At 47.6% G+C, this 23628-nt stretch overlaps 1 protein-coding gene across 1 annotated transcript in view; it reads right to left on the bottom strand.

The window, feature by feature from the left end:
* Positions 1-3470: 3470 nt before the first annotated feature.
* The window catches only part of NIBAN1 (niban apoptosis regulator 1), a 121990-nt gene continuing 101832 nt past the window's right edge, over positions 3471-23628 (bottom strand). The window contains exons 8-14 of the mRNA XM_024552662.4: positions 23226-23388; positions 21230-21417; positions 19278-19439; positions 17606-17716; positions 14972-15079; positions 11139-11250; positions 3471-8199 (exon numbers count right to left, since the gene is read on the bottom strand). Coding sequence (XP_024408430.2) covers positions 7085-8199; positions 11139-11250; positions 14972-15079; positions 17606-17716; positions 19278-19439; positions 21230-21417; positions 23226-23388 — 1959 coding nt within the window. The 3' untranslated portion in view covers positions 3471-7084. The remainder of the gene's footprint in view (positions 8200-11138; positions 11251-14971; positions 15080-17605; positions 17717-19277; positions 19440-21229; positions 21418-23225; positions 23389-23628) is intronic.

Genomic DNA, 23628 nt, shown 5'->3' with positions numbered 1-23628 from the left:
GGAATCACTGTTTTTCAAAGGATCAAAAAAAGAAAGAAAGAAAGGTTTATACAGCAAAGGCTGTTCAGAAGAAAAACTTAAACCTCAGGCTTTTCAGACTGCAAATAAACATCTGTTGCATTTTTACAGTGCACCTCGTTGCGCTTTAATAAGTGTGATCTCTCGTATTTGTAATTTCTGAAAGCATATCAAGCAGGAGGTAATGGCCTTAAATAAATCAAGTTGTCTTTCATGTTAGACCTCTGGGGGGTTCATCAGTAACACTCGACTGAAAGTTGAACCTAGGAGTTCCTAACTCCCCACTGGGCCGTCTGTTAGAACTTGCTGTGCCCGGTGCCTGGTTCCCCGTGGTGGGAAGGCAATGCCGGCAGGATGGTCTGGCAGACAAGAGGGCATCACCTAGGAATTCTGGCAAAGAAGAGTTGAGCCAAGATCAGAACTTCAAAGAAGCAGCTCAGTCAAAGGGTTATTTTAGGGAACCAATTTTACCGTGGCAACTGTGTCTAGCGTGGTGTTTTTCCTCCCCTTTTGCTTTATATATCACTCCTGATCACACACTGTTGTTAACAGGCCTAAAGATAGGAGGAAATGCACCCAAAGAATCCCTTGACTTACGGGATCCTAGGAAAACAGAGCTTAGGCCAAATTTAGGTTCAAATTTAAAATATTTTTGAACATTCAAGTTTTTCTGATTTTGACTGTAATACATCTTCATTATGGAATGCAAGGGGCAGGGAGAGGATTCAAAAGACAATAATAACCATTTAAAATCTCAGCAGCTCAAGCCACATTTTCCATTTCATTAAATTTTCTTTGAGGCTTTTTTTTTTTTTTTTTTTTGGCCTATGCATGTATAGTGATCTTGTTGGGATTTTTTTAAAAAACTCAAAACTGTAACTAAGCCTTTCCCACAGTACTGCAGACTGTTTGTAAACAATCCTTTTCCCGGTTGGCTGGTACACCCCGATGCAGTGAAAATAAGAGAGCTCAGGGTATTGACGAGTCGGGGGGCCTGCAGGTGGAGAACACAGTTGGTTCTCCTCTCTCTTCTTCCTGCATTTAAAGTGAAGACTCTGCTTCCACTTTGTTAGATGAGTGATGAGGGCTGTACCTTGCTGTAGAGCTGCTTGCTGGAGACGATGGTGTTCATCTCCACCATGTGCTGACGTCATCGCCGGGCCCAAGTCACGTTGTTTGGCGATGGCCTACGCCACTGTATCGAAGACGCAGTCTTCGCTCACGTTGCTGAGGATCTGGTCACACACATAATTTTTAATGACCCTGTCCTATTCTATCAGTTCAGGTTCTTGGTTGCAAACAACACTCTTGCTCATCCAATTAATCCGCTTAAAATTTAAATGAATGTAAATATGTTAAAATCTTGGAGGGCACGAGAACCAGGCTTGAGGAATATACATCCCAAATCATAGCACCAGAATGCTTAAGGAATTTAACTGTACCGTTGACTTTGGAGGTGGGACACTCGCTACTAGACCCTCTGTCACGGCCCCCTGAGAGCTGGGGTCTCTCTGCCACAGTCCCCCACTGCAGCAGAACGGCTTTTTCAGAGATACCTCCTTCTCTTACCACTCTATTGAGTGGAAATGTTGTAAGAGTGAGACTGACCGGTGGAGCATACGTCATGTACCCATGCTCTGCTACAGGGGAAAGTGGAAAAACACGTTGGCCCCTTCTAATTAGAAACAGAAATTTCACCCGTACACAGAGGATATTCATAACCTGCTAGGCAGAGAAAAAGTATAACAACATCCAAAACAACTGTGTAATCCTTTACTGTATAAAGTTTCACAATATAGTTAATAATTTCCTCATTGTTGAAAACTTGGGCCATTTAAGAAAATATATTTTTAGTCATCTTTAATGAGGTATAGTTTACATAGGACTAACATGCACCCTTTCCGTATACAGTTACATGAGTATTAACAAATGCATGTATGGTCCTGGAGCAACTGCTGTAATCAAGATATAGAACAGTCCTGGCTGGTGTGGCTCAGTGGATTGAGTGCCAGCCTTCGAACCACAGGGTCACCAGTTCGATTCCCAGTCAGGGCACATGCCTGGGTTGTGGGCCAGGTCTCCACACAGGGGCATGCAAGAGGCAACCACACATTGCTGTTTCTCTCCCTCTCTTTCTCCTTCCCTTCCCCTCTCTCTAAAAGTACACAAATAAAATCTTTTTAAAAAGATAGAGAACAGTTCATCCCCCAAATTCCCTTACCTGCCACTTCACAATCAATTCCTCCCATTACCCCCAACTGCAGGCAACCAATGATCTATTTTTAGCTCTGTAGTTTTTCCCTTCCCATCAGGTCGTATAAAAGGAAGTGTATAGTACGCCTCCCTTTTCGTCTGGCTTTTTCCACATTAATTATGCCGAGACTCATCCATGTTGCGGGGTATGTCCGCGGAGCACTTCTTTTTATTGTTGAGTAGTAGTCTATTGTATGGCTTCACCACAGTTCATGCATTCACCAGCTAAAGGACACACGTGTTGTTTTCCAGTTTTTGACAATTATTGATACCGCAACTATAGAAGTGGCATACCAGTGTAGTTGACTCCTCTCATGACCCCCGTCAGCCCCATCCTAGCCACACCAAATAAACCTATAATCTAAGAAAAACTATGCAGAAGCAGTTTCAAATCAACCCATTCACCTCCGATTCCAGTCTGATCATTGGCCCTCAATAGCAGTTGCGGAGAAGCCGCTCTGGGAAGGGTTCTCGCATACTGGGTACTTGGTATGGCAGGAAGAGAGGGGTGGTGAGGTTTCTGCCACACCCGCTGTCCCATTACCCCTGACTTGATTTCTCCAATGTCCCTTCCTCTCTAGACTGAAGCTGTCGGTGCCATAGAACTAAAGCTGAGATTATAGACAAGGTTTATGCCAGGCAAGGAGGCAGATGCCCTTCTTGGGCTCCCCCTGGCCATGTCGGCCTGTGAATTTGAGTTTGCTGACGTAGGGCTCATGTCCACCCTGTGCACCTGTTTCTCCAGCACCCACTAGAGTGCCAGCATGTAATTGATCCGCCGTCATTATTTTTGGGATGAAGCGAACTCATGGATGAATGAGCAACTGTCGACATCGGCAAGTAAGTATTGTCTTATTTACAATTAGAGAAAGAATGAATGTGTCACTCAGCGTTACCCAGTGAAAATGAATTTGTTTGCACAGCAGTTCAATTACATCAAGAGTAATTGCCCATTGCTGTAGTTAGACATAATCTAATTCCTAGCAAAACAGGCACATGCAGTTTCGAAGCATAATTACATCTGGCACGAAGGGACTTCCCTGTGGATTTCTTCCTGGTGACAGAAAATTAAAAGTTCCATCACGTGGCAACAGAGACTCACCTTTGCATCACTGAGGGCTGCTCCTCCCAGCTCAAGTTACGACCTTTGCTTAAAAGAAGAAACGAGCCCCATTCCAAAGAAACAGGACATCTGGACATCTCTTCAAGGATGAACATTTTATTGGAGTATAGGCACTTGACAGAGTAAATGCATGGTTACAAAGTGTTTTAAATTTATTTGCTTTACATAGTGACGGAAAACCCCATCAATCCACAGTGTAGATTGTTTTTTCTTGCCGTTGCAGACCTCAGAGGGCAAATCCCCAAACCCGTTTGTTTACGGTAAAGAAGGCGCACGCGGACAGCGTTTTACCCAGCGGACCGTGTTACTGTTTTAGTCCGTGGCGCCCTCCCCTTCCCCATGTTAAAATTGCTGTGTAGCATATATCACTTAGCGCTTATTATAAAGAAATAAAGTCGCCTGTCTGGGAGAATTGGGAAGCCCTTTGAAATCACTGGCTCCAGCCTGGAGGTTTCAACACCAGACTTGAGGATCTTCTTAATAGAATGTAGAAGATCAGGCCTACCAGCCTGCAGGTTTTCACACCCAGCCTCTTTAGAAAGCTTTTGGACAAACTGGAATTTCATCCTTGTGGTCTCTAAAATACTTTTTTTTTTTTTTTTGAAAAGAGAATTTACTCTCTCTAATGCAAGGTACTAGCCCAAGCTGCAAGGGAGATGATGACCAGTTAATTTCTCTAAGGAAAGAAATTTGTTTGTTTGTTTATTTAAGGAAAGAAATATTATTTATTTGTGGAAGGTCAACAGCAACATAACTCATTTTAAGTCGTGGCATTTTTGCCCAATAGCATATCTTGAGGTCTGATGCCTTTCTAATAACCTGCCTGCAGGAGAGAGCCCGGTGCGGCCTGCACAGGCTGCTCGTGCTGCTCACTGGAATCACAGTGACCTTGCTCCGACCTGGAAACCATTGGAGCAGCACAGAGAAGTCCGTGTGAAAAGCAACAAACTCACGCTAGTGTGAAGTTATTCCATTCAACAGTTTAAAATGAATAAGGGATATTTTTAATGCACTTTAGTTTCCTGTTCCGTCTGCAAATGGGACAATCATCCTGCGTAGTCTAGTGAATTTGTCTTCTGTGAAACAGAAAAGTGCTTTGCGTTCTCAAGTGCAACCTCTTACTTCGTGCCCAGTCCCCTCGGGCCTACAGGACGGGCCAAGGCAGGGCACTGATGTTCATCCGCCCGATGCAGTGAAATGCACTCTCTTTCAGGGTTGGAAAGAATCACTCTGCTTTCCGAGAGCTTAAGAAGCCCTGATGTGAGTGAGGAAAGGAAGACAGCTGGGAAACTCCAGGGTGGTGGCAGCCTGGACTGTGACCTCCTCCCTCTCCACAATTCTCCTGGAGGGAAGGACAACCCTGGGCAGGGCTGGGCACCGTTCCTTTGGCTCCTTGCCTTGCTGGGCACAGCATCTGACCACGTGGCCATCTGGACTTGATTTAGGGGAAGACTCCACAAGGGCAGGAAGCCCAATTGGAAAGCATCTCCCTGGCTGACAGCAAGCCCCAAAGAGCCGCGGCACAGCAGAGTGGTGGGTGTTGGGTTCCCACATTTCCTGAGCGGCCTGGCACAGGCCAGTTCCTTGCTAGGCACTGGGGACGTTGATGTGACCTGAGGAGTCAGAGAGCCGTGATTCAAAGCTGTGTGTTTCTCACAGGAAGCACACATAATGGCTAAGCCCTCGTTTCTGCCCTTGAGAAGAGCCCTTGGAAGAGACAGGAAGTAAGGAGAACTTCAGTATTTCATGCTAAGTGCAAGCATGTGAGCGGGTATTGGAATCACAGGGACCAGGGAGGAGTGGCCTCTACCTTCTTCACCTGTAAGGAGACCCTTCATAGGTGTGAGAATCGAAGCACAGTAAGGAAAGTTGAAACAGGAAATTGTACTGATACTGATCATCTTTCATCCTTTAAGACCTAGAAATCGATTTTGAATTCCTGCTTAAATGGTTACAGGGTGGGATAAATCCTCTAAAGAATTGATATAAACTTCCTTGTTGATGATGATCAAACTGAGCTCTTAGGGCAATGTATTGGGATCTAATATTAAAATTTGTGGAAAGATGGAGATGTAGTGCTGGTTCTGAAGCTTTTAGGAAATAAGCTGATATTTTCTATCTTTCTTTTCTAGATTTTATTTGTTTTTAGAGAGAAGGGAAGGGAGAGAAACATCAATGTGCGTGAGATCAATCCGTTGCCTCGTGCGCACCCCCAACTGGGGACCTGGCCCGCAACCCAGGCGTGTGCCCTGACCAGGAATCAAACCTGTGACCTTTTGGTTTGCAGGCAGCCACTCAATCCACTGAGCCACGCCAGCCAGGCAATAAACTGATATTTTCTGAAGGACAATAGAATACTTCTTCATTTAATCTTCTGGAAGCCCATTCCACCTATAGCATTAACAGGCATAGGTCACAATCAATGTGGAAGATGTATTTGTGTCTATTTCCACTAGAGTGTAGGTTCTGGGAGAGAGGAACAGATCTTTTAAGGCACAGATCTCCAGTGCCTGGGATGTAACAGACTCAGTTAACCGGCTAACTGACTGAACAAGTGATCTCTTCTACCTTTGGTAACATCTTTGCAGCTTGATGCTATGGACATATCTTGGCTTTTCTCTCTCTCTCTTCTTCTCTCTCCCTTTTCTTTCTCTCTTCTAATTCATTTTATTCATTTATTCACTTTATTTCCTTCTGGGAGTGAACCAGGACTGCTTCAATAGAAAGACAGAAAGCTTTCCTGGCAGCACAGAAAGCTTATCATTTGAAAACTGACATTTTCTTAAATTCCCTTGGGCCTTTTCATTTCCACTGAACAAAAGCACCTTATCCCTTCTTTTTTCTTTTTTTGGTACTATGCTGAACACAGCATGTGGCAAAGAGTAAGCTGTTTCAATAACATTTGTTTAATTGGGAGGCTTCGCGCCCGATAATTCAGCTAAGCTCTTTCTCGGCACAGTCTAAGGCTAATTTGGAACGCTTCAATGTGCAAGGGAGATTTTCTTGCCTCGTTTGAATTTCCCCGAAAGGTGATTAATGAAGAAGAATCCACAAGATTAATTGACAGGATGTGGAGAGCAGAATTAGTTAACGGGCCCAGGCTGCAGGCCCTGCAGACCAGAGCCTGCCTGGGTTTCTGCTCAGCAACCCCTGCCCTCGCTCAGGCTCTGCAGGGGCTGCACACAGCAGGGCACTGCTGATGGCCACCCTCGCTTTTGGGCAGCCAGACCCACGGCTGGGTCTGTAAGAGACGGTGACGTGGGTGGAGTACACGGGAAGCTGGATTTACAGCCCGTGTTTTCATTCTTAGGAAGAATTGAAAAGCCTTAAAGTGCATCAAAAGAAAATGTGCAGAGTGTGTTGAAAACTGTGCTCCTACTGCTTTCTCCGTCTTCATATGCGACACCCACTCCCGCCCTTGGACACCCTCAGCTCCCTCTCACCCCAAACACTGCGTTGCCTTTGTAATTCTGATTAAAATGCTAAAGCAGTAATTCATGGCGGAACAGTTCAGTTCCACAAAGGTTTGCCTCCGTGCTCATGCCCTCTGTGTGTTCTGTCTGATTTCAATGCAAAGTAAGGAAGCACTTTATAAATTTTTGTTTGGTAGCATGCAAACCCTAAATGTACCCATAACTAACCCATGGGGGTTAGTTTGTTCAAAGATATACTTTTGCCAAATTGTCCCTTTCACTCCTCTGAGGGCTGCTCTGGGGGACTCTCCCTCTCGTCCTTCGTCTGTGGACCTGGGATGTCGGTGTCTGGAGCATTCTCGACCACCCACTGACACTCATGAACACGGGCACCCTTGATCTTCTCTGCATCTGCGCTGGCAGCAGCTTGGGCCTTGCTGTCCTCCCCTCCCACCACTTCCTCTTCCACAGAGACCTGGCTTTCCCCAGGGCCGCTGGGCTCAGAACTTACAATGCAATCTCCCTGTGGCGTGGCCATACCTCCTTCCTGGGCATCAGGACCGGAAGGCCTGCCTGCGGGCTCCCTCCCAGTGGGCTCCCCCGCCTCTGCGTGCTCCTCTGTGGTGCCTGGGCTGCTGGCACCCTGGCTGAGCCCTCCACAGGCTGGCTGAGCCTCTGCACAGCCCTCCAACTCCGCCCCACTAGCCTGGGCCTCGGCCTCTGCAGCAGCAGGAGAACAGGCCTCCCTCTCCTGGGCTCCACCGTCCTCACAGGTGTCCTGGCTGGAGGCAGCTGTTTGATTGGCCTCTGGGCAGGTTGGGGTTGTTTCCTTTTCTTTTTCAATTTCTTGGGGCACAAGGGTCTCCTGAGGTACATCCTTCTCGATCTTGGGGGTGGCAGAGTCCACTGGCACTTCAATGGTCACTGTCAACAAATCTCGGAGCTCCTTCAAGGAGCCTGAGGCAGAGATGGATTCTGGCTTTTCCTGGGTGGGTTCTCTATCCTTAGGGGTCCCTCCAAACTCCAGCTCTGGTGGGTGTGTGCCTGGGGCTCCTGCCTCATCCTCTGCAGCCACCGGATTCACAACAGGGTCACCCATGCTTGACGTGATCACCTGCCCATCCCCCCCTGGGAAACAAAGGCTTTCTTCTTGGGCCAACGGACTAGGGACCCCAGGCTGCTTCACTTCCCCTGGCTCCTGGAATACTTCGTTGCTGGCAGTCTCGCTGTCGGCAGCTCCTGGCAGCATGGCTGAGGCTCTCCTGGCAGGACTGGCCTGGTTTGACCCCGCAGGGGTTTTCAGATCCGTTAAGCTGGACACACTTTCACTGGGCAAGGCCACGTTGTCTTCAAATAAGTTGTGTTTCTTCAGCACAGCAGCTTCCTTTATCACTGGGGCACCAGAAAACAAAACAGGATGTTAGCGCTCTGCCCCGGCCGATTGGGCTTTTCTGATTTTACCCAGAAGCCAAACTTTCCTCTCAGCTTTTCTGGCTATCCAAATGTCTCAAGTTCAAGTTTCTGCTTACACTCACCCTCTTCTGGGTAGCCTGCCATGAAGATGGAAGCCTGCAAACGCATACCAAACTCTGGACCTCCTTAGTGTTCCCTCCTTCATTCCTCCACACATTCATTTATTCAAACAACAAACACCGACTGGGCCCTGACTACAGGACAGGCTCTGGGAACCCGAAGATGGGAGAAAATACAGCCTTTGCTGTCAAGGAGCTCACAATCCATGACGGTAGCCCTGGGTCCCTCGTACGGCCCCCACCGCATTTTATTGGCGGCCCATCTGTGCGGCGTCAGTTTACAGCCACCGTGCCTGAGCCCCCGCAAGGACAGGAGCTGGCCTGCTTTTCTCCACTTTCCCCATCGTGCAGCCCTGCGTGTGTGACAGGTTCTCAGCCCTGAGCACCCGGAGAGAGGAGCCCCGCTGAGCTGCGCTGTCCTACTGCGTCTTTGCTGTAGAGGCCTCTGCGCAAGCAACTTGGCCGCAAATGTCTCTGCTGCACAACTAACTGGCCATAAGGCTATTTTGCTACAAAAAAAAGAATAAATAACTGGTTGACTGTGCGTTTTGTTTTTGGTTTTTTTTGTTTTTTGTTTTTTTGGTTTCATTTCTTTATTGATGAATCAATCACCATAAAAGATAATAAAATAACTTGTTGATTGTTTTTTGTGTTGGTTTATTTTTGGTTTTAGGGTTATTTATTTATTTATTATTTTTGGTCAGGTTTGGTATCATTTCTCCATTGACAAAGTAGCGGAGGAAATAAATAGTGGTGATCTTAAAATAGTTAGCATTTTTTTCCCAGATGGTGATGATTTTTGCCCCAAGAGTTAGTCGGTTTCTTATTTTGAAACGCTACTTTGGGAAGAGGAAGAGAGGCACCCAAGGGCCGCTGAGGGTGCAGAGCTGAACCCACCTGTCCCATAGAACAAAGGCAAGGCCTTAGGTGCCCTCCACAAGGTAAAATTGGTTACTTGCGCAGTATTGCCGTGAACTGACACACGTATTAAATGTATGTAAATATTCGTATTTGGCAATCAAGTCTTTTTACATTTTGTTATTCAGTTTTCATGTCCCTCTTTTATTTGACATAATTTTATCTTTCTCACGGAAAAATTGCCTTTTGGCCAATTAGTTCTGGGTCAAAAATATTTGGGGCAAAAATGCCTGCAGCAAAGATGCTACAGCAGAAATACCGGACACACCCAAATGAAGACCTCTGTCCGTCCTGCTCAGTCTTAGAGGCCTGGAGAGGAGGAACAACCACACTAGTAATGACAGCTGGCACTTCTGACAATGAGCCCCTGCTTATAGCCGTGCAGGTTGTACAGAGCAGAAGAGTGTCGCATCCCGGGGGGGTGCCCTTGTCATCAGAGACAGCGCAGGTTCCGGCACGGTCATCTCCAGCAGCTGCAGAAGCGTGTCCTGCTCTCACACGATCGGCATATCATGGCCATTTTTGGACAGAGAGCAGTCACGGGTCTGGAGGAAGGGAGCCTTTTTCTTTTCTTTTTTTAAAATAAGGAGTTCTTTTATTGCTGTTGCTAGCATTTCCCTCTCTAGATGTGACAAATTCTTTTTTTTAATTAAAATGTTATTTTTAAATTATAGTTTACATGCAGCCCTGGCCGGGGGGCTCAGTTGATTGGAGCATCGTCCTGTACACCAGAAAAGGTTGTGGGTTCGATCCCCGGTCAGGGCACATATGGGAGACAACCGATTCATGTGTCTCTCAATTACAGTTTATGTTCAGTATTATTCAGTGTTATTTTGTATTAGTTTCAGGTGTACAGCACAGTGGTTAGACAAACACATATTTTACAAAGTGTTTTCCCCCAATATTTCTAGCACCCACCTGGCCCCATACATAGTTATTACAATATAATTTGACTGTGTTTCCTATGCTCTACTACATCCTGGTAACTATTTTGTAACTTCTAATTTTTTTTAATTGAGCTTATTGGGGTGACATTGGTTAATAAAGTTATATAGATAGGTTTCAGGTGAAGGGAGCTTTTTTCTAATCCTCCCCAGGTGCCATGGTGGCCTGGCAGTGGCCTTGACCGAGCCCGTCCTCTGCGCAGACACTGCAGACACCTTTCCATCCCTTATGTCATCAGACCCCCAGTGATGAGCTGCTGGGACCTGGCGCTTGTGCTTGGCCAGTTTCCTTTGTGGCAGAGTTTTGGGATGCTCAACACCTTCCCCGTGGAGACCAGCTATGTGTCAGGCCTACAGTTTTATGGGTGGCCCTCCTCCCCATCTCTACCCAAGCTTTCCCTGTCCACACCCCTGTCCTGATCGAGGCCTGCTTCCCCGCGGGATGTCCAAGTCCCAGCCAGCCTCCCAGCGCATGGGTCACTGCCGGGGTCTCTTCTGTGAGAGCAGCTGCTCGGAGGCCACCTCCTCCCACTGCGGGTGGAGCTGTGGGCTTGTGACTAAGAGGAGCCCTTTGTCCTTTGTTCTGTCTGGAACAGCTGGAGGAAGACAGCTGGTCATGAGGCACTCTGGGTTTAATCTCTCCAAACCTCAGTTTTCTCATCTGAAAAATGAAGCTTAACACTCCATCTCACGGCGTCCTTATTTGTATTGGGAGACAGAGACTATCTAAGGATCCCAGTATAGTGTGTGCGCAGTCAAGGTTAGTGCCCTTCCCTCCTCCCCTCTTCCTTCTCTCCCACCTCCGTCTCCCCAGCAACGTTGGCTCTGCCGCTTTCATTTCCATAGAGGAAACCTAGCTGGCCGCACTGAGTCCCATTTCTGGGGCGCTCCCCTCTATCCAGAGCTCCCCCCCCAGCACCAGTAAACCTCCCCTCACCTTTCAGAGTTTCATCAAGGAGGATCTGGTGTAAAATCTCCTCATACACGTTTTCCACGTGGATCATGTTGGTGTGATCTGCAAAGATGAACTGCTCGTATTTCTGAAGTTCCTGGAGAGCGAGAGACAGAGAGGACCAGGCGTGAGATGCCAGTGCGTGGGGAGGGGGGGGATACTGGAAGGATGAGTCCTGCCCCTGAGCCCCAGGACGCCACTCCTCACACTGGGTGCACACCGCAAGCACTTAAGGGGGTAGACGGGAGATTTGATCACCTCAAGGGGTGTCAGTGAGTCTGGGGCCCTCCTTCTACACCACTGTAACCAAAGTACTTCCTTCTTCATTTTTTTAAGTGCCAACAGCACTTACCAAGGTATATGTTACATGCAATAAAATGCAAATGTGAAAAGTACAGCTCAATGATTTTACATACATGAATAACCTCATGAAACCCCAACCCAAATCAAGACGGAGGACATCACTCCCATGCCCCTTTCCTGTCCACGTCCCCCTGGAGATAAGCACTGATTCGACATCTATCACAGTGGCCTAGTTTCTCTTGTTCTTGAACTTCACGGAAGTGGAATTGGCTATTCTTTTGTGTTTATTTTTGAAAGTCAGCCATGTTGCCACATGTATCAGTAGCTTGTTCTTTTTTATGGATAAGACATTCATCGTATGGATAAACTAAAATTGTTTATCCATACTCCTGGTGATGGATACTGAGACTGTTCTCCCACTTTTTGACTGTGAGGAACAGAGATGCTATGAACATTCTTGTGCATGATTTCTGTAGAGTTAAGGACTGACTCGTCCTGAGTAGGTACCTGGAAATGAGACTGCTGGGTCCTGGAGTAGATGTGTGTTTGACTTTATTAGTGGCACCTTTTCGGGTGTAAGAATTTCTAGTCAAGGACTCTTTGGGAATTCAGGAATGTTCTCCTCTTTCCCTCCGACTGGCCCTGATGCTCACTTATTCCTCTAAGACAAGCCTGGGCAGGATGCAAAATCCTTTAACCCTGCCTGCTTCCCGAGGGTTTCCAACTGGCTTGCCTGTTATCAGCATGAGGACGGGGCAGGAACTGGAAAGCACCCAACCCCATCCCCGTGTTTAACTCAGTAGCCCTTGCACCCAGTGGTGCTGCTAACGGCCCCTGGCACACGCCTTGTAGACAGCCAGGGACTTAGCAGTGGGATTTGATGTCTTTGGCCTGGAGCGACAGTGTTGACAACAGGTGGCCAGAGGCCACCACTTCAGACAGCTCCCCTGCCAGGGCTGGGGACTCTGCCGTAGCCCAGGACCAGTTCATAGAGGGCTCTCATGGGGTCCCTTTATATACACGCACCTTAGAGGGGAGACCACTCTGTGTCCCTCTCCCCCTCTGTGCAGTGAGGGGCACAGGCTGCAGCATCCTTCCATGTTCCCACCTGGTCTCCCATTCCACATTCCCCTGACAGTTATTCACTCTCAGGACTGGGCAAAAGCAGGATTCTGGGTGGCCCTCTTCCCCGACCCCTCTTCCCCGACCCCACGTGCAAAGCTAGGCAACCTCCTCGGAACTCCAGCATGAGGAACTGTCCCCATAAGGCTCCTGCTGAGCTCATCACATGGAGTCCTGTGTGCCTGTCTCCTGCCTCTAGGCTGTGAATGAACCTCAGAACAGACAGCAGGGCTGTGGGCTGGACCCAGGGCTGGGACCAAATCTGAGACATGATTGATACATGTTTGCTGAATAAACAGGAGGCCTTCAAAATTTCAACCAGCTGAACAATTCTGCGGAAAGAAATACTTTCTAGGGACACTGATACAGTTGTCACATGGCTGGCTTCACAAAACAGACTTTCTAGATGAACTAGATGAACTGCAACACTCCTATGTTGAATTCCCTGGGTCAATTAAATTGAATCCCCGAGGGAGGTGCTTGAGGAATCAGATCTTTTAAAAAGCTTCCCATGCAGTTTTTACGTGCGTCTTGAGTTCAGTACCACAGGTCTAGGAAGCTGCAACTTAAAGGGCCAAGAAAAACCACACTTTAATAAAATAAAGAATTCTTCTCTGAAGCTGGAACTCCCTTAATTTATCTAGTCTGTAAATCCAGATGTTTAAAAATTTTTGGGCACCGATACCATACCCTTCATTACGGAAAACTCTGGGTCACAGGTTCTTCAGACACCAGTCTCTCTTGATTAAAAGTCACGAGAGCCCTTTACAAATTGGGTGCAGCTCTGCTGGTGTTTGGAAAGAGGGGGCCAGGAGGAGGGAAGGCTTCCCTTTCCCTCCCCTTTTCTGGGGGAGGAGGAGGTCCTGATGCCCCCGGGCTGCCTTTGGGATCAGAAAGGGAAAACACGCTAAGCAGAGAGTCGGTGTGCCGACCCATCCGGAGGTGGACTGAGTCATCCTCCGGGAAGCTGAACTTTTCCAACCACATAGGCCAAGGGCCGTTCGTGTAGACAGATTGCTCCTCTGGCATCATCCACTCTCTTCCTATGCAGGAAATACACCCCCAGAAGTAAATGCCAAAGACGAGATATGCTGATGACACTGAAAAAAAACGGCACTGACAGGGTGTAAAAATGACCAAAGGCACTGCCCCAGTAAAATGACTCATTAAAGGATTTTAATGGTCCAATGCTCGGAGACTGTCTACGCTGACAAAAAGCCCTTTTTAAATTCTAAACGCTCCTTACCATTTGCTCCAAGAGCCCTGCACATGTCCAGGCTCATGGATCCTTTCTGAAATGTGGAAATAGTAAAAGCAGTGTTTCCCACTCACTGCGTGCATCACAGGTTGTTACCAGTGCGCGTGAGCTGGGTGCAGGCTCGGCCGGTGGCCAGCTCTGGAATCCTGGGCCCACGACTTAAGCCCTCAGGGTTCCTCATTGCTACAATGTGCTCCAGTGAGGATATAAATAGTACCTCCTCACAGGGTTTCCTGAGAATCATTGAGCTAATCCATGCACAGCGCTCAACACAGTGCCTGGCACATGGTAAGCGCTCGTCACATGTTAATGGCCTCATTCCAGTCGTCTCCATCTTAACAAGGATACTGACAGGCGTTACTATCTCCATTTCCTGGAAAGTGAAATCCAGACCAGAAGACAGGAAAAGTGATTTGCCCAAGGCCCAAGAGCTGATACCTGGAGGAGCCAGGACTTGGAGCCAGGACTCGAACCCAGGTCTTGGCCCAGCCCCCAGAGTCAGCTCACCCATTACTCTGCTCTGCAGACTAAGTCACACTTCATAATCAGGGCTGTCACTGGTCGCCTGGGGTATGTAACAGCTTTAAGTGATTTGTTTCACTGATTTCACCAACCAGACGTTACTGGATTTAACAGAAAAAATCTCCTCCTGTAATCAATCATGTTACTTCAGATCTTTGCCTGGACGTGGAGGTCAAGTTGCAGAGGCCGTGCAGGAATTATGAGTCATACTCTAATGAGGAACATCTGGCATTCTCAGGTGCTCTTCTACGGCAACCCATAGCTTGGCTCAAACTCAGATCGTCACCCTTTGAGATTTCCGTCTGGTCCAGGGGTCGGCCAAGCTCACCAGCTGCTTGGTTTTGTAAATAAAGCTATGCTGAAACTCGGATTTGCCCACTTGTCTGTGTACAGTCTATGGCTGCTTTGGGGCTGCAACAACAGGACTGGGTAGTTGCATCAGAAATAGCATGGCCCATGAAGCCTCCAATATTTACTATTGGACCATTTGCAGAAAAAGTTTGCCAACCGATTCTCCTATTTGCAAGCACATCCTGGTCCCCCCTGTCCCCCCAAAAGTGCTTGGACTCCACAGGCGATAAAAGCAGGCTCTCTGGAGTGACCCAGCCCTTACTGGTTTGCACGTGGATGCCAGGGCCTTCTGCACGGTGGGAAGTGTGATTTGAACCAGTGCCTCCTGAAATATCCTCTTCCGCATGGTGCTGCTGTCGTAATCGTATTGCTGTCAATAGAGATAGAAACATATGCTCAACAGCAACACTGCAATCTGTTAACTTTCACATCAACAAAAATCTCAGCCACCCACTTCATCACCTTTGCCCCTCTAATTTCCGGGCACCCCAGGGTGCTTCTGAGGTCTCGGAGGTCTTTCTATGCGATTCTCTCACGCTCTAGGCGGAGGTTATGACTGCTAAGCACCCATCTTACCCTCCCCTCTTACAGATACGGAAACCGAGGCAAGATCAACACAGCGATTTCTGCATTACAAAGAAGCTGGGCATAGACCTGGGGGGTGAATTTGTACTTTGTTCCCCCTGTCCTGGGGGCGTCCTGGGAGGGCCCTGGGAGACACGGTCATCTGCTTCTTTCATTTACACCCTAAAAGCAGGCTTTGTGGGCTGCCATGACTTCTGCGAGGGAAGAGGCCTGGCTCATAGCTACGCTGACACTGTGGCAGGTTAATCAAAGGGGTTTAGCATCTAGACCAAGGAAGATGAGGATTCATTTTGTACCACATGGATCGTCCAAACCGAGAGGCCAGTGTGTGCTCTTCGGTGTCACTTTAAGGGGATCACAGACACACTGAAGCACCGTCTGGTCAGGCCCCGTGAAGAATGGTCAAAGAGATGAAACCGTTCATACCAGAGGTAATAATTTGGGGCTACATTATAGCTCTGTTCCAACAACAGAAGGCTGCCACGTGGAAGAAGGACATTAACAAGGAGGGTAGAAGTAGACCGACGACTGCTGAGAACCTCGGCTTTAACACCAGGAAGCATGTGCTTGCACGGACATGTATCCAGAGAAGAAACAGACTGTCCTGAGAGGTAGAAAGTGTCCTGACACTGGGGGTGGTATTGACATTGATATCTTTTCTTTCTCGATTTCAAGTTTCAATTTATTAGTTGTGTTACCATGGTAAGTATTGCTTTTAATTTCTTTTTTTAAAAGATTTTATTTATAGATTTTTTTTTAAGAGAGAAGGAAAGAGAGGGAGAAAAAGAGGAATATCAGTGAGTGAGAAATACATTGATTGGTTGCCTCTCACTTGCCACCCCCACCGTCCCCCTGGGGACCTGGCCTGCAACCCAGCTGTGTGCCCTGACTGGGAATCGAACTGGTGACCCTTTGGTTCACAGGTTGGTGCTCAATCCATTGAGCCACACCAGCTAGGGCTGCTTTTATTTTCAATAATTTGATTGCCTACTGCCTGTGAGACCTCAAGATCAGGTCTGAAATCCAGGGACCCCTTCTAGGCTCTGTGGAACTTTATCTTCTGCTCCAAACACTGTTTGGGGTGACGATTTTCAATATTTTTCACCTCGTGGCACATAAATTACTGACTAAAATTCTGCAGCACACCAAAATAATATTACATTTTTTGCCCATCTGTCCCCCCCAAATAGGTATGATTTTGATTCATTCACACTAGACAGCAATTGTTGTGTTGGCTGCTGTCATTTTTTATTTCCAGTCTAAGGGAAAAGAGGTCAGGTAATGCATGTTTTAAAAATTCTGTGCCACACTTTTTGAAAATCACTGGTTTAGGGGAAGGAAGAAGTAAAAAATTAGTGCATTAGGTTTAGGTATAGTTCAAGCTCTAGTTCACCTGGACTAGCCCATTGACCTTACATAAGTCACATCAGCTCTCAGAGAGTCAGTTTCTTCATATCTCAAATGGGGACATATTCTAATTATCTTGCAAGTTCCAGTGAGGATCAAATGAAACAGGATACGCTTTTAAAAAGCTTTAAAAATATAGCATGTCGGTGCAAGCTCTTATTATCGAAACCACTTTTATATATACTTAAACAGGAAGCCTATTACAAATAAAACAATTTCATGTGGCAGGTATCTCATCTTTCTCTTTAAAAACGTTTGGCATTTATCTTTTACTTGGAGTATATTTCCTTTGCCATGAGGTGTTGATTTTTTTAACATATGTTGGCTAATTTAAATGTAAACTATTTGAAGAAATAGGCTGTGCCTTGTCTGTTTTTATATTCCATGCAATACCTATCACAATGCTTTGCTTGTAGGGGACAGCCAATACATGTCAAGTGCAAGTGCTTTGAAATTAAACGGGGACGTGTCACTTCAGCTGATGGGTGATGATGCCGGGGACCTGTGGTCCCTAAAATAGCCACTAGATGGCAGAAGAGGCATAAGAGTCGTTCTGGGGAAACTCACCTGCTGGTCATTGGAACCAGGGAGCACAGATGAGAAAGATGAGAAAGAAAAGGGGGCAAGTGAAAGAACCTGGTATTTTCCACTTTAAAAGAAACAGCGGTCACATCCTTTTACTTTGTTTCTTTGTTACTGAATTTATTAGGGTGATATTGGTTAATAAAATTCTGCAGGTTTCCGGCGTACAATTCTATAACACACCACCTGTATATCGTATGGTGTGTTTACCACCCCAAGGCAAGTCTCCTTCCGTCACCATTTGTCCCCCCTTACCTCTCCTGCCTCCCCCAGGGGTGACATTCTTGTTTCATGCTTCCCACAAATGAAAAAATGGTTTTACCTTTAAGACTCGGAGCTTAACCTTCTCCATGGCGACTGCTGTTTTCGAGGCCTCCGCCCCGAGATGCGGGGCCAGCAGCTGTGCAAAGGTGAACACCGCATTCCCCATGAGCTGCAGGCCAAAGCAACACAGAAACAGCCCAGTCAGGGAGGGGGCACTGCCCTGGTCCAACTGGGACGGCAGCACAGAGGGCGGGGCTGAGCATCCGAGAGGAGTCCCCTCAGGCACTGCTCTGAGAGTGACCCAGAGCTGCAGGTCCTCGTCCTACTACCTGAACTGTGACATAAATGGGCACGTGGCCACCGTGGGGTCAGTGAGAGACCAGAAGCACACACACATGCACATGTATGTGTGCATGCACATGTATGTGAGTATGCCTGTGCGCATCCTATGCATCCTCTCTTCTCATCTCTCTGGACTGGAAAACCCGAGACCACGGGATTGAAAATACCATCGTCTCCTGTGGTCGTCCCCTTCCACCACCCTCTGGTACCTGCATCCCGGGCTTAACAGGATGAGGTAGGAGTCATCTCCAGTTGTTTCTGGCTGCTTTAATTCTGCACATGCACTTTCAGGTGGAGGTAAACCACCCAGCACATCTCTCTGTCCACCGCCCACCCACCTCTGCTCACAACTCTGCCAGGATGGAAAGGGGCAGCGTCGGGGCTCGGTGCAACAGTGGCAACAGGCTCAGGGCTTGGGCAGCGGGAAGGAGCTCCGATTTCTCACTCTCTGCCCTTGTGCCTGTATAAGCCTCACCAGTGTCTGGTGTTATCACAGGGACTCTGTGAAATGATTGCCCAGTGTGGTTCCTCGGCCCTCTTCGGTCCTCCACAGCTCAGAGGTTAGACAGTAAGATGGGTCACTTAACCCTACGTGGGAGTGAATTTATCTAAGGACCCGCCTCCCTCTCAGCTCCCCAAAGCGGGAACGGACACAGCGTCCAGCCCCACAACGGGCTTCCCTGGAGAATCTGTGAGATACCACTGTGCTCTCACACCCCAGTGAGCACACTCTCTTCATGTATCAACCACCAGACTACGGAAAAGTCCGGGTTGCTCACTCCTGTTCCTCATGGGGGAAAGGAACCTGTCAGGTAAACACAAGAAATCCAAACACAAAGCTGTGATGGAGGGCCTGATTCCTGCTAAACTAGGCTAGGGAATTCATTGTAGCCAGTGGATCTCAGTCCTGGACACATATTAGAAGCAATGGGAACGAGTAGAAAAAAATTTTAATTATTAAAATATAATATTTTAAAATTATTACTTCATTTAAAACATCATTTTAAATTATTAATGTTTTAAAAATTATTGAACTATAGATATATGATTTCAATAATTAAGAAATCATTTCAAAAAATATATATGTATAATCAGAATCATTGGAGGTGGGGCCTAGTATTTCTTAAAAGCTCCCCAGACAATTCTAATGCGCCCCTGAGGTTCAATGAAGCAATTATTAATTAATGTCATTTTACTTCCTGGAGATGTTCCTGCTGGAGGACATTCATCAGTATGGAGGGAAGACGAAGCCTACTGGAAGGACAGATAGGACGACAGAGGTGGTGGCTGCACACCGGAGTGGCCCAGCCCTCCAGTCCCATCCCCCAGCGCCTGCTTCCCCCTCCCCGGCAGGGTCCTCAGCCCTGGGATGCCCCTGCAGCACCCACCTCCTGCATGTAGTTCTGTGTCTGCTGCACCACCAGGTCGACGTGGGGGAACCTGAAGCGGCTCTTGAGGTCCTGCAAGCGCTCCTGAAGCAGGTCGACTTGAATGTAACAAGGTTCCATCTTCACGGAATCCAGTGGGAGATTCATAAGCCGGTCCAGATGCTGCATTTGGGTGAAGGGGAAAAGTGAAACACCTTCAGATTCAGGAGCAATGTTACATACACACTACATACTATGTAAATTCTCAACAATCCAGTGGGTGTTATGAGTGTGAATCACTTCCCAATCACTGCATCTGTGACTTCTTCAGTTGTTTCCCTCCCTGCAGTGAGTCCCCAGGTCAGCCCCGTTGCTCAGACAGAGGCTGGAGAAGAGCCAACAGGATGATGGGAGGACCTGGGGATGCATCCAGGGTTCTGATCTTCATAAGCTCTTGATGGACTGCCTCCCAGCTCCCACTTCCAGAACTCAAGAGCTAGGCAGGTAGGTCCTTTGGCACATGGAATGTTACTGGGCCCATGAGCCCCCATGGCCTTTATAAAGGAGTGCTATCCCTCCCAGATAATCCCAGCAAGGGCAGAGTGACCCCCGGCCTCCTGGATGTGAGGCCAGAGTCCCCAGAGTTTCCTGAGGCTCTGTCAGGGCGCACAGGACTTGCCTCTGCTGCAGGCTGTCTATGGTGCTAGTGGACGGGACACGGGAGGCAGGAGGGGCCTGGTCAGGGAGAGGTACCCAGTTTCAAAACCCGGGGTCCCTCCTTCTCTACTTTGCACAAGTGCAGACTTGACCACAGAGGCTTCCAGCAAGGGGCCGGCGACACACCTCATGTCCCAGTGACCCCGGGGATCACCAACACACTCAGACACTGAGTGCTGTAGCCAACAGTGTGTTTTATTTCCCACGCTTATTTTAAAATACTTTTAAAATGGAATGTTGGAGAGCTGTAATTAACAGGAGAGCAGGTGGAGACGGACAGGAAGAAAGGCTGGAAATGGAGGCCAGGGCAGGGGGACACCGCGGAGTTTCAGGGTGGTGCTTGCTGAGGTGTGGACACTAATTACTCGAGGGGAGGTGGGTGGTGTGTGGGGAGGAGCGAGAGTAAAGTCACATTTAAAAAGAAGGCTGCGATAAGAAATCTCAAAATGCATACAAATGATCTCGTTGATGACAATGCCATGTGGGTCTATGCATAGAGAGGTAAGAAAGGAAAAGGAACAGACGTAGCTGGTCTTATCCACTGACTGGTAGGAATGCCCATCATGTTCAAGTGCAAAACCAAGTTGGCAAGTTGTGTCTGCCAGGGCTTCTCACACTTCAGGGTGCATCGGATCCTCTGGAAGTCTGGGTAGCACGCACGGCTGGGCCCACCTCCAGAGCTTCTGATTCAGTAGACCTTTGGGGGTGGGGCTAAGGATTTGCATTATTAACAGCCAGGTGATGGTGCCGCTGCTGGTCTAGGGACCACCCTTGGAGAAACATTGGTTTGTATCATGAATCTGTGTTTTCAGAAACAAACCAACCAACAAACAAAATTTATATAAATGAGGCTATATGCTTATATATTTGTATGAACAAGGAAAAAGTCTGTGCAAACACATTCTAAGCTGCTTATATTAATTCAGGGAGTTGGGAGGGGAGGTGGCCTAGGAGTTGGAGGTGGACTAGGATCAGGTGGGTATGGGTGACTCATTTGCATATATATATGCAGGTGATTATTTTTGCACTGAAGACCATTAATAAGTGAAGGGGGCAGATGGATGGATGAGCGGGTTGTGGGATGCATGGAAGGCAGACTGGATGAATGGGTGGAAGGTAGATGCATGAAAGGGAGGAAGGGAGGGGCAGTAGGAGGAGGGAAGGGAGGAAAGAAGCGATGAATGCAGACACAGCCCACAGAAAAGGCAGGCCCCGGGCAGACCATTCACACTGTGCTCCTTGGCTTCACATCCTACCTCCTTTAGCTGGGCACCGTCTTTGCTGGTCTGAAAGTTCTGGCTTAGCTCATCCACTTCTTTTTCGAAGAGTGAGCGTACTTCACTGAATCCTGAGCTCACGGGTCCCATGAGCTCTTCCAGGATGGACGCCAGGAACGGCTGCACGTTCTCTGCACAGTGTTTCTCTGCTGGCTGGGCCACCATTGCTGTGGTAGGAAAGAGCCAGAAAACCGTGACCTAGGGTAAAATCAGATTCAAGGGCGCTGGGGCCGGGCCAGAGCTGGCTAGTTGCCCCACAGAGCCACAGAACAGCAAGCTCAGACGGCACTGCCGACCAGCACAGTGAGTTCCACACTGGCATCCTCCAGAAAAGAAAACCATTAGGTGCCTTGAAAATGGAAACAAACAGAATCCCTCCACTCCCCCAGCTTTCCTCTGCTGGGGCGAAAGGCATTTTCCTGCTTGGCCCTGTAAACATGCCATGCCTCATGCAAAAGAGAAAATGCCCGTCACCCATCTGTCATTGTCACTGTATATGCACAGTTCGTCTCCTAGAAATGCAATTCATTAAGTTTTTCTAAATTGAGATACAATTGACAATAGCATTATATTAGTTTCAGGTGCCTAAAATAATGATTAATCATCTGTGTACAACAATTTACTACATTTTAATTCATTTCTCTAAGAATCAATCAATATAATTCAATTCCCTTCTCCCTTCCTCAAGAGACTTTGTTAAAACTCAAGTACAGTCTTTTCTTGGGCAAATGGAAACAAATTCCTTTCAGTTTGTCACCCCGCCTCCCATGCCCATGCCCAATTTTTAAAAAACACTGTTTTTGGTTCTGGTAGTCAAGGACAGCATGTGCAGTGACAAAAAACAGAAAGAGTCCCCCAAATCGGAAAGAGGGATGGAAACAAATGTAACCAGATCCCACTTCCCAGAGGCAAAGCCGCCCTTTGACCGGAAGAGGAAGAGCATAGCAAAGATTCTGCTTCAGGAAGTCGCGAGGACAGGGAAATCTGGGTGGTTATTATTTTTGTTGTCGTTGTTGTTCAGTGCTAGGGCGACTGTCACAAACGGCCAGGTTTGGAAGCAGCGATCCAGGGAAGGAAGCCTGAGGCTGGGCTGGAAGGCGGGCTTTGAGGAGCTAGGAAAGTCACATGGGCTCGTCATAGCAGCACCGAACTGAAAAGGGGATACACACTGGTCCGGCTGTCCAGTCCTCCATTGTACAGATGGAAAAATAGAGGCCTGGAGATGTTCAACGGCCCGACCCAGGTCACATCCTAATGCGCAGAATCAGAGCTACCCTTCAAGTGCACTTCTTAAGTTTTTGTTGGTAAATAACTTGCCTACAGGGAGAGGAATGGTCACGTTCTTATCTCCATTTGCAGATCTATTTCACAGTTATAGAAGATCATACTGCCTTGTATTCTGACAATTGAAGATGATCAATACTATTAATAGTATGTTTAACTCATAAATATTTGGGATATGAACTATTAAACAAGCCATAGAATTATTAGGAAAAAAGCCCTTCAGTTGCATGATTCAAATAAGAAACAATCTATGAGTTCTAAAAATGGCTTGCTTGCTACCCCAATACAACATGTTTTGCCAGGAGAATAATGAACTATTTTCTCAGTTAACTTGGAGAGAAGACCTATTTGAAAAGCATCTAATTGAAATTTCAGAATGATCATGAACCTGGGTCATAAGCCACAACTATTCAGGGGAAGAAGTGCTCCAACAGGGGAGGTGCGGGTGGCCTCAGAATACAGAGGCACCACCCAAGGCAAGACGCAAAGTTTCCTCCACCTGGTTTCACTGGCGCTTCCATGGGAGGGCCAGGCCCTCAGCAGCTCCAAGCAAGCCCCTATTACCACTGTTACCACTTCTTCCCAATTCCCTCCGCTCAGTTCTCCTCTGAAACCACGAATTCTAACTATGTGACGCAGCCCTCAGTGAACAGCGTGTTTTGTTCGTAGTACACGCGTTATCACCACTGACCTTTGATCTTCCCAGTCAAAAAGTTCTTCGAGTTCACAATCTGATCCATGTCGGAACGGATGGTTCCTTCCAGGCCCTTCGTCAGCACTCTGCATTCCTCCTTCAAGGCACTTAGTCCTTCTGCAACTTGGTGCTGGACCAGGTTGTAGGCCTCCTCCAGGAGCTGCAACAGGGACCCACACGTAAATCGGGGCTCCGTCACGTGTAAGAGCCTGACAGGGTCCCGTGCAGGGAGGAGGATTAATCCCAGATAATCCTAACTTAAATAAAACGGCACGCACATTCTAATTTTTTTTTCAAAGTTAGAGTCTGTTCGGATGAGTCCTTATTTAGGTTAAGACTGAGCAAACTCAAGGTAGTCTGTCTGTACCCGGGAAGGGATTTGTTTTTTAAAAAGAAAGGT

This window comes from Desmodus rotundus, chromosome 12, assembly GCF_022682495.2.
Source record: "Desmodus rotundus isolate HL8 chromosome 12, HLdesRot8A.1, whole genome shotgun sequence".
In the NCBI taxonomy this organism is placed as follows: domain Eukaryota; kingdom Metazoa; phylum Chordata; class Mammalia; order Chiroptera; family Phyllostomidae; genus Desmodus; species Desmodus rotundus.
Note: the sequence above shows the minus strand (reverse complement) of the source record. Positions and strands in the feature narration are given on the sequence as shown.